General features: G+C 40.1%; 2 protein-coding genes and 1 non-coding gene across 3 annotated transcripts in view; all 3 read left to right on the top strand.

Moving 5' to 3' along the window:
* The first annotated feature begins 121 nt into the window (after positions 1-121).
* On the top strand, positions 122-5,755 carry LOC120043845. Its single transcript, XM_038988446.1, has 4 exons — positions 122-1,279; positions 1,887-2,219; positions 2,945-3,078; positions 4,890-5,755. Exons 1-4 carry the CDS (start codon positions 1,213-1,215, stop codon positions 4,998-5,000), a joined length of 645 nt encoding a protein of 214 aa, XP_038844374.1. The 5' UTR covers positions 122-1,212; the 3' UTR covers positions 5,001-5,755.
* LOC120045218 lies at positions 3,485-3,537 on the top strand. The gene has a single exon (XR_005476650.1). It is a non-coding gene; the product is annotated as a U7 small nuclear RNA (small nuclear RNA).
* A 10,704-nt stretch (positions 5,756-16,459) lies between the features above and the next one.
* The window catches only part of LOC120043843 (septin-9-like), a 149,772-nt gene continuing 148,908 nt past the window's right edge, over positions 16,460-17,323 (top strand). Inside the window, exon 1 of the mRNA XM_038988440.1 lies at positions 16,460-16,807. Coding sequence (XP_038844368.1) covers positions 16,786-16,807 — 22 coding nt within the window. The 5' untranslated portion in view covers positions 16,460-16,785. The remainder of the gene's footprint in view (positions 16,808-17,323) is intronic.

Here is a 17,323-nt window from a genome sequence, read left to right as displayed (position 1 = left end):
AAATTATTTATACTTTTACTATTCATACTTAAGTATATTTTAAACCAAATACTTTTAGACTTTTATTCAAGTAGAACTTTACTGGGTGACTACTTTTACTTGAGTCATTTTCGATTAAGGTATCTTTACTTTTACTCAAGTATGACAGTTGGGTACTTTTTCCGCCACTGTATGTAGTGAACCATTCACCTCTCATGTCTGAGAGTAGAGGATATGTTATGTAGTGAACCATTCACCTCTCATGTCTGGGAGTAGAGGATATGTTATGTAGTGAACCATTCACCTCTCATGTCTGGGAGTAGAGGATATGTTATGTAGTGAACCATTCACCTCTCATGTCTGAGAGTAGAGGATATGTTATGTAGTGAACCATTCACCTCTCATGTCTGAGAGTAGAGGATATGTTATGTAGTGAACCATTCACTTCTCATGTCTGAGAGTAGAGGATATGTTATGTAGTGAACCATTCACCTCTCATGTCTGAGAGTAGAGGATATGTTATGTAGTGAACCATTCACCTCTCATGTCTGGGAGTAGAGGATATGTTATGTAGTGAACCATTCACCTCTCATGTCTGGGAGTAGAGGATATGTTATGTAGTGAACCATTCTGGGAGTAGGGAGTCTAGTGTTACACACATCACCTGATCCCAGGTTGCACATAGAAAGCATCAGTAGAGTTTGAAGTCATTGTTGTCACACACTCTGGTTTGTTATATTTACCTGCCTATAGTCTCACTAATAACAGGTCACACCAGTGTGAACTAACTTTGAAAAGTTGATGGCGTGTCCATTTGAAGTGGTTGTTGTATCGTACTATTCCAGTTGTACTTGAAGTGACTGTCTTTGAATGACAAACCCTCAAATGAATGCTCAGAAAATAATTGTGTTTTGTTGTTTAACCTCATTTATCCCTAACCTATGACTCTTTCACATACTGACACCCACAATTGCAACTGAAATATCTTCAGGTCTTGATTCTCTGTATGTTTCAATGTAATTTCTTGGTTTAGTAGGCCCTCCTCGTTTTCCTATTGGTGGAGAGATTTTACTCTGTTTGTTCAGAACCTAGCAGTAAAGTAGGCCTACCTTGTGTTCCTATTGGTGGAGAGGTTCTAGAGCAGACGCCACTGTGGTATAGACATACTGTATATTTCCTGTTATTTGAAGGTTCAGTTTAGTTGTGATGTGAAGCTCATGTTGTTTTAGCAAGATGTCTGCACCCTCTCTGTGTTGTGCAATCTTCCTCTGTCTCCTTTGCAGCACCCTGGCTGAGAAAGGTGAGTGGTGTTTATTTTAATTTTCTATTGGGAGGTGGACATCCTTTTGAGTTCATGGAAAGGGGTGTTTTTTTATTTAACATTTCATCTCGTCAATTTTACATTTAAAATATATTATGTACAGTTGACTCCTGATTAGTGCACCTTGAATAAGTACAATACAGTTTTCCAGTCTCATTTCAATTACATGATTTTTAATAGCGTGCTCCTGATAACTGCATATCTGGCACAACAGTCCCAAGACATTGCCTTTTTCAGGAGTCCACTGTAATCTATAGAGTCCACTGTAATCTATAGAGTCCACTGTAATCTATAGAGTCCACTGTAATCTATAGAGTCCACTGTAATCTATAGAGTTGCAATATCATAGATGTACAAGATGCTGTTTTCAAGTCATTTACTTTTCAAGTGTAATATTCAAATTAGAGTAGTAGATGGTTCCTTGTATTCATAATCCATTTCCAAAAATAGACCCAGACTTGTGTGAAAGTAGTTTTGGGTCGTGAAGATCTCCTTAACTGGTTGGTATTGGTTTATCATTAAAACTAAAGATTTGACACATATGTTATGTGTGTTTTTCTTCCATTCTCCCATCTGCTCATGAAAGGGAACAAGGGACTGCTGGTCCGAAAGCAGGAGGGAGACACTATGACCATCCACTGCAGCACCTCTCTGCCAGACCAAGAAGACCTGAGTGTGTACATGCGCCTGACAAAAGAGATTCAAGTCCTCTACTTTCACCAGGAAACAGAAAAATGTACCCTAAACGAGAGGTTCAAACTCAGATTGATGACTAATGGAAGACTCAACAAAATGGACATCACCATCACAAACCTGACCATAGAAGACTCTGGGGCCTACTGGTGTGTGTACAGTGTTTATAAGACACCCAAGCTTGAGAAGACTGAGGGGGAAGGAGCTGTTTTGCTGGTGGTGAATGGTGAGTGTCTCAGCCAGTCCTGATTAGTTCCCTAACCCTCCATTTGGCACTTACTGCACCCTTCAATGTTCAAGTTTTTTGTGGTCATATGCTCAAGTACAGTGAAATGCTTAACTTGCAAGCCTTACCCTACAGTGCAGCATTCAATATCAAAATAGTATAACTAATAAGAAATGAAATAGAAAACAACATGAGAAATAAGATAGGGAGCTGGATAAATAGATATGAATGGAAATCAGTAATCCATGAACAGCAGTGTAGTGGTAGTAATAAATCTAATCCAAAGGGGGAGCAGTAGTTATGAACCATTTAACAGTCTTATGGCCAGGGGACAGAAGCTGTTTAGGAGCCTGTTGGTCTGAGCCTTGATGGACCGGTACCGTCTGCCAGACGGCAATTTTTCTGGCCTTTCTCGGACACTGCCTGGCATGTACGTCCTGGATACAGATCTGTACGTTGGAAGCTGCTCCACTGGTTATACCTGTCCAGATCCTTCAGATCTGCAAATATTGAAGGGTAATGGGGTCAAGAGGAGGGTTAGGGAATGATTCAGGACCATTGTCTTAATGTGATCTCTGAGCAGCGCAGTCTCATAGGAACTAATCCTAACTTGAGCTACCAGGCTGTAACTTCTAAACAAGTTCAGACTGGTCCGTTTGTTGAGTAGTATTGGACTGAACTGAATTAAAACATGTGTGCAACCCTGGTGTGTTGCTGTGCTACAGATGAGGAGTGTGACCAGAATGAAACGTCCTCAGGGCTAGGAATGTCCTGGTATCTGGTCCTGGTCTCAGCTGTCACTGCTGGCTCTGTGCTTCTCCTGAGTCTGCTCATCCTCTTCATCTGGGTCATCCCCAGGGTAAGTACTACAGTAAAGTGTGTGTGTGTGTGCTCACATGAAAAATACTGCAGTTTACTATAGAATACTACAGTAGTTACTATAGAATTCTGTAGTAAACTGTAGTATACTGTACAATACACTGTAGTACCCCTCGATCATGTGTAGTACTTACTATATAATGTTGTAGTATACTGCAGTATTATCTGAAAAAACCTGAGTAAATTCTACAGTATTGTCCCCAAAAACACTACAGTCCGCAAAAACACTAGACTTTAACGATAGTAAATACTACAGTATTTAATATGCATATACCCTGCCCATTCCCCTCCCCATATCCACATTTGTGCTAGGTTAGTTCAGAGCTTCTGCTTTTTTCTATATCTTTTCAGACCCCAGTCCTACCTACCTACCTACAGGTTATGGAAAATGTTCTCTTTTAGTATTTCTCCAGTAGGTTTCCTCAAGGAAAAAGCCTCCACTTCTATGTCAAAGATAATAAAACTAAAAACTATAGTAAATACTACAGTAATGTCCGCAATAGCACAACAGTAAATACTACAGTATATTACAGTCCGCAAAAACACGACAGTAAATACTATAGTATACAATCCGCAAGCACACTGCAGTAAATACTACAGTATACTACAGTAAATACTACACTTAAATAGTTTATTATATAATACAGTTAATTTACATCATTATTTTTACAATAGTTAACTGTAAATACTAAAGTATAATACAGTAAATACTACTTTTGTACGCAAAAACACTACTGTAAATACTACAGTATATTACAGTCCGCAAAAACACTACAGTAAATACTATAGTATAAAATACAATTTTCTTTTACTACAGTATTTATACTATAGTTAACTGTAAATACTACAGTAAATACTACTTTAGTCCACAAAAACACTACAGTGAATACCACAGTATTTATATTATAGTATTTTTTCGTGTGTGTGTGTGTGTGTGTGTAGGTGTTTAAGCTTGTGAATCTGTGTGTGTCGGTGTTTAAGCTTGTGAATCTGTGTGTAGGTGTTTAAGCTTTTGAATCTGTGTGTAGGTGTTTAAGCTTGTGAATCTGTGTGTAGGTGTTTAAGCTTGTGAATCTGTGTGTAGGTGTTTAAGCTTGTGAATCTGTGTGTAGGTGTTTGAGTGTGTGTGTCGGGTGGCAAGATTGCCACCTCAGCACTGTCTCCACTGACCTGTCTTTGGTAGGGAAATGCACCGTTTTTAACTTCAGCCTTTTGCTTTGACTCATATATGTAGACCTGATGGAATCTGTTGGGGAAGTTCTATTATCAGTACTGTAACAACATATTTGACAGGAAATAGCTCCTTATACTAGACATGTTCAGTGGTATTGTTTGATTTGATCTACATTGATCGTATTTCATGAGTTATGAACTGCTTCTGCGGTCTTGCGCAAATTCTGCCCCTGCATATTCCGTCTCATCTAACTCGCGTGTGTGTGTACAGTATACATGTACATTTTTGACATTTGCAATGTGTTGATGATAATGTTAGTTCATTTCAATTCCATACAAAAGATATTTACTGAAACAGAAGACCACTTCTGATCCCTCCCCCTTCTAAAGACACGGGCGACAGGTAGCCTAGAGGTTAAGAGCGTTGGGCCAGTAACAGAAAAGGCGCTGGTTAGAATCCCCGAGCAGACTTGGTGAAAAATGTGTTGCTGTGCTCTTGAGCAAGGCACTTAACCCGAATTGCTCCTGTAAGTCGCTCTGGATAAGAGTGTCAGTTAAATGTTAATAATATAGCGTACTAACCGTACCTTATCTGACCAATATCTCTTGTCTTCCCAGTTAAAGGCATGGCGTGCAACGATTAGACCAACACAGGGCAAGACTAGCGATGTCTATGAAGACATGCGCACCACCATCAGACGTGCACACCCCCCTCAGATGGGTTATTAGTGATGTTGCACGGCAGCCATCTTTACTTTGGGCACCAACCTAAGACAGGTTGTTACAGATGTTGCATGGCAGTCATCTTTACTTTGGGCACGACCTTCAGACAGCTTGTTACTGATGATGCACGGCAGCCATCTTTAATTTGGGTCCAAATGGAAGCTCATGTCAGCTGACTAGGAGACAATTATGTCAACATACTGTAATACATGATGTCAACGAAGGACTTTGAAAGATATATTCTCAGGTTGTGTTAGGTAGCAAGGACTTGCATCAATGATGTGCACTTATGTCAGTCATTCAACCTCAAGGTAAGCTACCTATATACTGTAGCTACTTAAGTAAGTACACAGCTGACATCACACACTGTAAATGGTTGTTCATACAGAGGTTTTTTATGGTCCTTGACCCTGACGCAGCAGGTAGAATTTGAGTCTTGTAATTACAACCACAATTTAACTTGAAAATAGCACTGATTGCTGTGTATGGAATTTCAATGTCTTTAGCTGTACATTCTATTTTTCTTTATAGATTGACAATATCTTTTTTTAACAACTTTTAAATGTTGAATTGATTCTCTATTGTATATATGTTTTTACATATTTGATGGCATTGGGCCTATGCCTATTTTTCAGGCGCCAGGCAACTTTTACTGCTATTTTATTGTAATACTTTTGCATTCTTTAGTTCCTGTACTGATCATGTTGTTCCTGTAATGATAGTCTATTTTTTTAAATAATAAATGAGTCATAAGACTAACAGTTCCGTTTCTGTGGTCATTGTGGCATCTCATGTTTTTCACAACAGTTTTGTGATGTTTGCATTTTAAGAACTCACATCAGCAGGGCTTGTCTGTCTAAAGGAAAATTAGTGTATTTTTACCACAAGTGTTATACTGCATTACGATTATACTAATGTGTGTTAATGCAGAATAATTTTCAAGTGGAGTGTCATTCTACAACAACTTAATAGCTGTGTTCAGGGTTTCCAATAGAGCAGTGGTCTTCAACCCCTGGTCTGTGGACCACCACTGTTCCCTGAGATGTTAGTGACTGGTCCCTCAGATGGTTGGCTGACACAAATTAAGTTTGACCTAGTTTGTGTTAATCAAAGCATTTTTGGATGGGGAGAGGAGCCATTGCTTGCTCAGTCTCTGCGACAAAAAGGTTAATCGTTACATCTAGAGATTCGTTACATCTAAAGCCTTGCAAGGCAGTCTTTCCATGAGTCAAAAGGCAAGGGCCTAAATGTCACACTGTTTGTCACTAGAGCATGCACAACACCAGACCACAGTGGAGGTGCATGTTGTTTTCATTGTACACATCACTTACGTGTGGTGGAAGTTTGGTTAAAGCTGTGACTTTCTTCTCTCGCTGTGAACCCGAGTGTTTTTATATAGTGCAGCAAGTGTACCGTGTATGTACAGAGGTGTGTGTGTCTTTGTGTGATGGTAATGGTGTGTGTTTGTGTCTTTGTGTGATGGTAGTAGTGTGTGTGTGTGTGTCTTTGTTTGATGGTAGTGGTATGTGTGTGTTTGTGTGCGCATGGAGATGGCTTAGAGATGGCATAGAGACGAGACTTCCTGCCTGTGCACGTGTGTTGGTGCAGCGGGTGGTCGAAACTGCAAGCAGAGTGGAAGTCAAGACCCCGTTTACAGGAATACAACATGGGTTACGCTTACTTACCCACACGACCATGATGTTGACTAACTTGATTAAAGGTCAATAGTCATAACCTTCACCACAAACTGGCCAAGTAACTTTTTCACTCAGTCCCTGCTGATGTTTACAGTGATTTCAATCCATCATATTTCTCAGGACAATTTCACATTCTTCAATTTCTGAAAAAACAAACATACTTTAAATTATGTGTTACACTCACAGCCAGTCATTTCCTGTTTAGCTGTAACATTGCTGATTCTGAAGTATGGGCCTGTACGTCAATTCAAAAGAAGTTCCAATCACTTTCTGACTGCACTCCTTTAATTTGAATGAAACTTTCCATACATGTTTGCCCATAGAGTAAGGGCTCAAAGTGACTTTTTGACCTGAATGCCAAAACATTAAAAGTTTACCCATTTTGCATTCCCCACCCTACCATGAGACAGCCATGTCTTCATCACTGAACGGTTGAGTTTGACATCATTTGAAAGTTTACGAACAGGCTTGTCAAACTGTAAAAAATGGGTCAACTTTGAGCACCTCTATCCTGAGTGTTTTGGCATTCAGGTCCAAACTGTCCCTTTCTGACCACTTCCACCATGGCCAAACATGTATGAAACGTTGTGTTCAAATCAAAAGGGGTGCAGACAGAAAGGGATTGAAATCATATGGAACGACCCAGAAGACATTCTCATGAGGAAAAAACAAGGGTGTGCGAGATACTGGGAAATAAGAATGTGTGTACTGTGTAAGTGCTCTGTCGAGAGATGTTGTAACAGCTCATCATGGAAACGTTGTTTCAACGAGGCTGCAGCACCCATAACATTACACCTACTTTCTTGTGATGTCTCGTAGAACCTCAACCCTGGACTGATGGAAGAAAAGTCCCCAAAATTCCTCAATGTAAAGTACTTTACATTATTATTACACTGTAGTTGTCCTCCAATGAGTCAAGATGACCTTCAATGATTCATTCCGATATCTGGTCTGGCTCTCAACATGGCCATTATGTAACGTTTTTCTCCTTGCCCTGTCAATTGGCTCTCTTAGGGTCCACATTGAACTGGCACATACAGAATTAATTGCTTGGCTGACAACACTAGTCAGTTGATGTGTCAGTCCGACACTGAAAGGGGGAAGGCTGAGTTGAACTACTGTATACTGAACAAAAATATAAACGCAACATGGAAAGTGTTGGTCCTGTTTTTCATAAGCTGAAATAAAAAAAGGAGTATTTCTGTCTGTAGTAAAACCCTTTTGTGGGGAAAAACTCATTCTGATTGGCTGGGCCTGGCTCCCCAGTGGGTGGGCCTATGCCCTCCCATGCCCACTCATGGCTGCACCCCTGCCCAGTCATGTTAAATCCATAGATTTGGGCATTATTTATTTATTTTTATTTAAATTGACTTATTTACTTATATGAACTGTAACTCAGTAACATCTCTGAAATTAGTGCATGTTGTGTTCATATTTTGGATCAGTATACATGGGGCTGCATCTGACTGAGAGGATGTGGTTATAACAGCCTACATTATCTCTGGTGTGATAACACCAGTTTCATACTAGATGCAGTAACCTACATACAGTAATTTCAAAACATAGATAAGAAAGAATTGATAGGATCATCAGTTAAGTTTGCAACTGATTGTTTTGTTTTGTATTAAAAGTACTGATCATGGGTGAGCAGGCAGGTCACCCGTGATACAAGTAAGTATTCAACGTCCATCTATGTCTGAGGACTTCGGGAGCAGAGTATGTGAGCGGAGCAGAGCTGGGGTGAGGAGCTTAGCGTGCCCAATTTGACTGGAGCGTGGAGTGGCTTTCCCAAAGGCTGGAGCATCAGCCTTCTCGCTGCTCCAATTTCCCTCCAGTAGCTCAGGGCGTGCCCGGCCCAGCATGCATTTGTAGTCTACTTGTGTGCTGCTATAGCTCCTTGCTTTAGCGACTGTCATCTACTATGCTAAATTTTTCACAAAGAAACTGATAAAACACACAGGTGAAAAATAAAGGTGGCTTACAAAGATGAGGACCAATAGCAAGATAGGGAGTGCAGTTATGTAGTGTCCACAACTAAAGAATAATTGTGGAATCTGAAAAGACAGGTATCCCTAAAGCATGATGGTGTACTTAATATGTGCACATGCTAACAGAAAGGAACGAGGCGGGTAGCTAGCTAAGTGTGTCATTGTAGCAAAGCATTTACAAACAAAAAAATCGGATCTGTTAAATGTTCCGTCCATTTTTGTTCTATTATGTATAAAATTCAAAAGGCAAGGCACATCTAAGCTATCTTTTTTGCAGGTGCATGGTAACAGTTGAATAAAATGAGAAAAAAGAAGAAACCCGCACACCGCTCTTGATGGTATCACTGTTCTTTAATCAGCTTTATGTATCGGCCACACGGCCTTAAAACACGTTTTCTCAAAACACTGTTTCGGGTCTAGAAAACCAACAAAGAACTGATACCCATTTTAAGCCCAAAAGCCCATTCTGTCCTATAGTTAACAACTCGATTAATACCTTTTGTAGATTAGTCGAACAAGAAGCCATGTCAGTATACAGGAGAAAACAAACCACATTCAGAAAAACCTCACAAGGACAGAAGAACAGGCACTTAATGAACTAATGAAAAATTCATCTTTGGTTATCAAACCTGCAGACAAGGGCTGTGGTGCTGTGGTAATTTCAGACTATGGAAAAATACAAAGAGATTCAGAGACAACTGTAACGGAATTCGTCCTCCTCTGACGAGGAGTAAGAAAGGTCGGACCAATGCGCAGCGTGGTAAGTGTCCATTATATTTAATAATACTGAACACGACAACAATACAAAAATAACAAAGTGAATAGAATAAGAAAACCAAAACAGTTCCGTGTGGAACACACAAACACGGAAGACAACCACCCACAAAACACAACAGAAAACAGGCTACCTAAATATGGTTCCCAATCAGAGACAATGACTAACACCTGCCTCTGATTGAGAAAAATCAGGCCAAACGAAAAACCCAACATAGAAACACAAAACATAGATAACCCACCCAACTCACACCCTGACCATACTAAAACAAAGAAAATACAAAAGAACTAAGGTCAGAACGTGACAACAACTCAGTAATGAACATTTCTATAGAAAATGGATTGTTGATCACACAGGTGTTCCAAAGGGAGATACACTCTAAACTGGAGCCCTATTAAATAACCTTATCTCAAAACCTGAATATTAATAGCTTTGCTGCAAATGTGCCATACGTCCATGCCTGTACATTTTGCCGAAATTACACAAACCTAAAACAAGGCAATTATCCAGGCAGACCAGTGGTTGCAAGAATAGGCTCAATGCTAGAGCCATTGTCGACCTTCGTAGACTCTTATTAAATCTCATGCGCAAGCATTGCTATCATATGTGAAAGATTCAAAACTTCATCAACAAGATCTCACCAATAACGGGATTAACATAAAACTGCATTTTGGTCACATTAGATGTTGAGAGTCTATATACCAGCATTCCCCCATACGGGGGCTGGCAGCCCGAGCTCACTATTTGAGAGACAGAGATACTAGCGAATACCCATCAAAATCCTGAAGTGGTATCGATATATTGGCAACGTTTTGCATATGGGGAGGAACGGGAGAAGATCTGTCAGACTTTGTTACATGGAGTGGAACAGGGGAACCCAAGAGCAGACTCAGACGAGGAGACTGGGATGAAGTAACCAAGGTAACCAAGACGTGGGACTGGAGACAGGGACCAGAGTCAGAGCGGGCAGAACTGTAGCGGAGAGGAAAACAGCATCATGCAAGGAAAACAGGCATAACAGGATCTAAACAGTAACAAACGGCTAGAACCGTAGACTGACTGAGCAGAGATTACTGAGTATTTGTAGAAGTCTTGATTATGGAACCGGTTTCAGCTGGTGGGGATCTGCTCTGACTCCAGCACACCTGTCTCCGCCCACACAATCAGAGAGAGAGAGAGACAGAGAGAGAGAGAGAGAGCACTGGGGGAATGGTGGCAGGTCAAGGAGACACAGGATGAGCAGTAGAGGGCGTGGCAGGAGCAGATGTGACATTTATGGCATTACTCAATGACATTGACCCCAATCTCAAATTCACTGTTGAATGTGACATTAAACGTGTTCATTACCTCGATATGTGGATTGAGAAATCAAATGGAACCCTGTTTACAACTCTGTACAGAAAAGAAACTGACATAAATACTCTGTTACAGGGGGACAGCTTCCACCCTGAGCCGTTAAAAAGAGGACTTCCAAGAAGCCAGTTTTTCAGACTGCGCAGTATATGCCACTCCACAGAGGACTATCTAGAAAAAGCAGCGGAGATGCGCAATAGGTTTCTAAGAAGAGGCTACTCTCCACAATGTGTGGATGAAGCTCTTAATATGGCATTACAAGACGAACTACAGTTTAAGAACACTGTAATGTTCACAACCACATATACTCTGAACTTGCGAAAATTGGAAGATGCTGTCAAGAAACACCATAATGTTTTATCATCGGACCCAGCTCTGCCAGCTGAATTTAAGAATCCACCACTTATTGTATGTAGGAGAGGTCGCAATTTACGCGATAAATTGGTCCATGCCAACTGCCAGCCACAAAAGAAAATGAGCCAGGCTCTTTTACGCCCTCTCCAGAACGGTAGCTATAAATGCAGAGGTTGCTCACAGTGCAACAATATGATGAAGTGTGAATATTTCTGCCACCCACATAAAGGAAAATGGTTCCAAATAAATTACATTATTACGTGCTCAACCACCAATGTTATCTACATGATTAAATGTCCATGGGGGCTGTGTTATGTAGGTAAAACCTCTCGTTCTCTCAAACAGAATTAGTGAACATAAAAGTTCAATCAGGAGAAAGGACAGGGATTATCCAGTCGCAGTACATTTTAATGACCTAAAACATGACATTTCTACCTTTAGATTTTGTGGCATAGAGAAAGTGAATATATCAGACAGGAGAGGTGATATAAATAATACTCCGAGCAAAAGATAATGTTTTGGGATTTTCACCCTCCAGACGTTATTTCCTAGAGGGTTTAATGATGAAATGCCCATGCATGTTATGTTGTAAATGTGAACATGAATTATGCACCCATTTCAGATTACTCTGACGTTTTTCTTGTGATGTACCCAATGATTTATGACAACTTGCTAGTGTAACGGATGTGAAATGGCTAGCTAGTTAGCGGGTACGCGCTACTAGCGTTTCAATCAGTTACGTCACTTGCTCTGAAACCTAGAAGTAGTGTTGCACCTTGCTCTGCAAGGGCCGCGGCCTTTGTGGAGCGATGGGTAACGATGCTTCGTGGGTGACTGTTGTTGATGTGTGCAGAGGGTCCCTGGTTCGCGCCCGAGGTCGGGGCGAGGGGACGTACTGAAGTTATACTGTTACACTTGGTAGGACATGTCCTCATTGTGGTTTTACAGACGTGTTTAATACGTTGTATGTACACACTTTATTCGAATATTTATGAAATGCACATTGTTATATTTGGTAGAATTTATTTGTTTTCCCTCGACTCCAACCCCATTCGATGCGTGGAACGGATCTGGGTGGGGCTATGTCTACACAAGGCCGCTATTGACGAAAAAGTAAACTCACAAAAGCTCTGATGAAGGCCGTGTGCCCAATATGTAAAGCTTATTAAAGAACAGTGATACTATCAAGAGCAGTGTGCGGGTTTCTTCTTTTTTCTAAATTTGTTATATTATCTATACAATAGGCCATCATTGATTTCGGCCCAATAGTCCTGGCATGCTACCTCTTTCAAGGCGATTTCTGTTTTGATAGGGTTATTTTATCTAAAATCCTTTAGGCCTACCTACAGAAAAAAAACAAAAAAACAACTACATATCCCTTCCCAGTCTGACAAAAGTGGCCCGAAGGGTGTTTAGCATCCCCATTGGCTCTGCAAGCGCTGAGAGGGTATTCTCCGCACTCCGCTGCTGGCCTGCACCATCGCATGAGCCTGAAGCCACAGACTGGCAAAACTCATGTTTCTAAAAACGAATTCAAAGGCACTGTAGATGGAGCGCAATAAGGCATATTTCCTTTATTTTGTATTTGAATCTTAGTAAGTCATGTGTGCAATTTGTAGACTATAATGATTTAATACAAATAAATGTTGTTTAAATCCTGAGTGCTTATTAATGTCACTGCCAGCCTAATGTGTATCACTCGCGAGTGCTTCACAATTTGTTTATTTATAGGCTGTGGCCTTGAAATAATATAAATAATATAGCCCAAATAATTCCTTTTCGTCCCCTATCTGGATTTGGACCTATTTAGTGTTTACTGTATATGCTGTTGATATGACATGCAGCCTAATTGAAATGATGAGCGCGTTTTACAGTTGTTTATTAAAATATGTTTCATTCAAATCATATGGTTTGGTTTCAATACTAAAAAAACAACTGGTAGGTCCAAGTAGTCACAAAAATAGATGCTGGTTGTGATTTTAATGAATGGAGCGAATTTGGAGCGGTAGTTTTGTATTCTTTGAGCGAGGAGTGTTTTTTAGTGGAGCACACTGCTCTTAGTAAAGGACATTGAGTGATGAGCGGGATTTCAGAACGCTCAACTCCGCTCACATACTATAGTCGGGAGATGACGTGTAAACCAGCCACTAGGGGCAATTATGAGTAGTGTTACCTTCAAGTAGGTTCTGTTTTTGCTAGGATGTTGTGGATGCATCTGAATCTAATGCTAAAGGTCGCATGTTCGAATCCAGCGACAGAAAGTTGTTTTTGATATTTTGGTTTTGAGCCTATCCCAAACCTTAACCCTTACCTTAACCATTCGGAGTTAATGCCTAAACTTAAGAATTCAGAGTTAATGCCTAAACTTAACCCTAACTTAAAAATTCTGAGTTCATGTCTAAACTTTTATTGTATTCTTTTAAATTAATTTTTTGTGGGTAGATCAGCTTTAATATTGCGGATAGGTTGTATATATAAAGTACCAGTCAAACGTTTCGACACACCTACTCATTCAAGTGTTTTTCTTTATTTGTACTATTTTCTACATTGTAGAATAGTGAAGACATCAAAACTATGAAATAACACACATGGAATAATCTAGTAACCAAAAAAGTGTTATACACATCAAAATATATTTTATATTTGAGATTCTTCAAAGTAAATACCCTTAGCCTTGATGACAGCTTTCCACACGCTTGGCATTCTCTCAACCAGCTTCACCTGGAATTCTTTTCCAACAGTCTTGAAGGAGTACCTACATATGCTGAGCACTTGTTTGGCTGCTTTTCCTTCACTCTGCTGTCTAACTCATCCCAAACCATCTCAATTGGGTTGAGGTCGGGTGATTGTGGCGGCCAGGTCATCTGATGCAGCACTCAATCACTCACTTTCTTGGTCAAATAGCCCTTACACAGCCTGGAGGTGTGTTGGGTCATTGACCAATGAAAATAAATTATAGTCCCACTAAGCGCAAACCAGATGGGATGGCGTATCGCTTCAGAATGATGTGGTAGCCATGCTGGTTAAGTGTGCCTTGAATTCTAAATAAATCACTGACCTAAATCACACCTCCTCCTCCATGCTTCACCGTGGGAACCACACATGCAGAGATCATCTGTTCACCTCTCACAAAGACACGGAGGTTGGAACCAAAAATCTCAAATTTGGACTCATCAGACCAAAGGACAGATTTCCACCGGTCTAATGTCCATTGCTCCTGTTTCTTGGCCCAAGCAAGTCTCTTCTTATTATTAGTGTCCTTTAGTAGTGGTTTCTTTGCAGCAATTCGACCATGAAAGCCTGATTCACGCAGTCTCCTCTGAACAGTTGATGTTGAGATGTGTCTGTAACTTGAACTCTGAAGCATTTATTTGGGATGCAATTTCTGAGGCTGGTAAATCCAATGAACTTATCCTCTGCAGAAGAGGTAACTCTGGGTCTTCCTTTCCTGTGGTGGTCCTTATGAGAGACAGTTTCATCATAGTGCTTGATGGTTTTTGTGACTGCACTTGAAGAAAATGTGAAAGTTCTTGACATGTTCCGGGTTGACTGACCTTCATGTCTTAAAGTAATGATGGACTGTCGTTTCTCTTTGCTTATTTGAGCAGTTCTTGCCATAATATGGACTTGGTCTTTTACCAAATAGGGCTATAATCTGCATACTACCCCAACCTTGTCACAACACAACTGATTGGCTTAAACGCATTAAGGAGGAAATAAATTCCACAAATGAACTTTTAACAAGGCACACCTGTTAATTGAAATGCATTCCAGGTGACTACCTCATGAAGCTGTTTGAGAGAACACCAAGAGTGTGCAAAGCTGTCATCAAGGCAAAGAGTGGCTACTTTGAATAATCTCAAATATAAAATATATTTTGATTTGTTTAAGACTGTTTTGGTTACTACATGATTCCATATGTGTTATTTCATAGTTTTGATGTCTTCACTATTATTTTGCAATGTAGAAAATAGTAAAAATAAAGAAAAACCCTTGAATGAGTAGGTGTGTCCAAACTTTTGACCAGTACTGTAGATTTTTTCAAATCAATTAGTATATTTGAGTTTAACCATAATATTTGTTGTAATATTTGTTCTGTTTTTTCCTGATGGATTAAAGTGAAATTGCAACCAACTTTGTATGGCTTGTTTTAAAAATAGCCATATTTTGGAGTTTATTTCATTTTCAAATAACCGAAATTGAGAGGTTGTAATCTGAATAAAGGTAAAAAGACCATTCGTGAACATGAGGTGAGACATTCTTACTAATCTGCTAGGGAACCAGTTCGGATTTAAGTATAACTTTTGTATGACTGAAGCCTTTAGTGAGATGTCTAAACTTAACCTTAAACACTAAATATGGTGTTTTGAACAACTTCAAAATTTGACGTTTGAGAAACATGGATGAACGTCTAATTCTGACATGAGACTGTGAGAGCTTGTAGGGGTGATACAGCTGCCCAGAGGGAAACACCTCAGGTCGCAATGTTAGCTACCGCCGGCGACATCGTGATACAGCTGCCCAGTGGAAAGCACCTCAGCCAGGTCAGCAGGCACATACACCCACTCCTTTCGACACACCCAGTAACCTATACGAAGGTCGCCATATTGGACAGCAGCTACACATACTTGCTTCTTATTTTTACATTTAATTTAAAAAATGTACATACTTGCTTCTATTCACCTAGGTTTTAGAAGAAGTACACAGGATGTCAAATGTTTGTCCTTCAAGAAACGTCCACAAGAGGTCTCCTCAGATCAGAATAGCAGCACATTGTATGAGGTCGAGGATTATCATTTTCATCAAGTCTTATTTGCATGATTGAATGACACTGACAGTTGTACACTTTGATATGATTGACATAACATAATTCCCACAGTGAAATGAGCTACTGGCTGCATCCTTCATTAATCACCTGTTAATTGGGTCTTTTCACACATCTGTTGTAGTATAAGCACGAGAATTTTGACTTCAGCAAAACGTCTTTGCCGAAGTCTTTTCATACTAAAGTGATACTGTACCTGAAAAGGATATTACAACTGTAGCCTATTTACAATCAAACACTGATGTGGATTCTTATTTTAAAGTAAGTAATGATCCACCCTACTGCCGTAAGCAATTGTTTGTTGTCAGACTGTGATTTCTAAATGTATATTTTGTCAATGGGTTAGCCCACAGTGTCATCACCGTGAACTTTGACATAACTTCCTCTGATTACTGTGTACAGTATATTGCTCCAAGTCCCGCCTTCAGATTGGGCGTGCGTTGGTAGCGCAGGTGTGATTGTATCCATTCTACTTATCTAGAGATAGCCTGGCCCCGAGGTTAACTCCCTGTTGTCCGCGTTCGATCCTGATATATTAAATAATTCACTAATTTACTTCAAATCCACGAAGTAGCGGTTCCCCTGATTTTCCCCGCAGCCAAGTGTGTTCGGAAAGCTTAACGTTCCAGGATTGGGAGGAATAGGGAGAAAAGCGCGCACCGAGATACCTGTGAAACTACGGTTGTAAATGAGGATCTGATTGCCACGGACAACATCGAACACGTCTGAGACATTGCCTGGCTAAAATAACAACTCATATCGAGGCTTAAAGCAAGTCGTTTCTGTACGAAGGATCATCATGAAGAAATCAGGATATTCAGGTAGGTGTGCCATTTGATGGAATATTTATTATGGATACTCCTGTTGTTCTTAGTACTTTGCTGTAATGTTATTATAACACTTTACATTGTTATTTTACAGTTGTCCATCTAAATGTGCACAGTATCAGCTTCAATTCTGTAACTTTAGGTTACTTGTAAATATGTAACTGTAGGATACGTGTACGCGCGTGCGCGTAGGTTATCTGTGTTGAGGGAAAGTGAACGTGCCCCAGAGAGATACATGTACATGGGCATGGGGTAATGATTTATTTTCCTGTACTCTAAAGGTCAGTTATGATTGCCACCATGATCCCTGAATGAGTCACTAAGCTCCAACCACTTCACAGTATCCCACCATCCCACCTTCATCGTCTAACTGTTGAGTGATATACTGTTTCAACACATGTTGCTGTTCTGTTGATTGTGATCAGTTATCAGATATTATAAACTGGGTGATTCCAGCCCTGAAATTCGATCGATATGACAAAAATGTATTTTTACTGCTGTAATTACGTT

Source organism: Salvelinus namaycush, chromosome 3 (assembly GCF_016432855.1).
Source record: "Salvelinus namaycush isolate Seneca chromosome 3, SaNama_1.0, whole genome shotgun sequence".
In the NCBI taxonomy this organism is placed as follows: domain Eukaryota; kingdom Metazoa; phylum Chordata; class Actinopteri; order Salmoniformes; family Salmonidae; genus Salvelinus; species Salvelinus namaycush.
This window is presented reverse-complemented; position numbering and strand designations above follow the sequence as displayed.

Coding starts and splice junctions, on each gene's coding strand:
- LOC120043845 (XM_038988446.1), top strand. CDS start 1,213: ATGTCTGCACCCTCTCTGTGTTGTGCAATCTTCCTCTGTCTCCTTTGC. Junction 1,280..1,886: donor CAGCACCCTGGCTGAGAAAG/GTGAGTGGTGTT, acceptor TGCTCATGAAAG/GGAACAAGGGACTGCTGGTC. Junction 3,079..4,889: donor TCATCTGGGTCATCCCCAGG/GTAAGTACTACA, acceptor TTGTCTTCCCAG/TTAAAGGCATGGCGTGCAAC.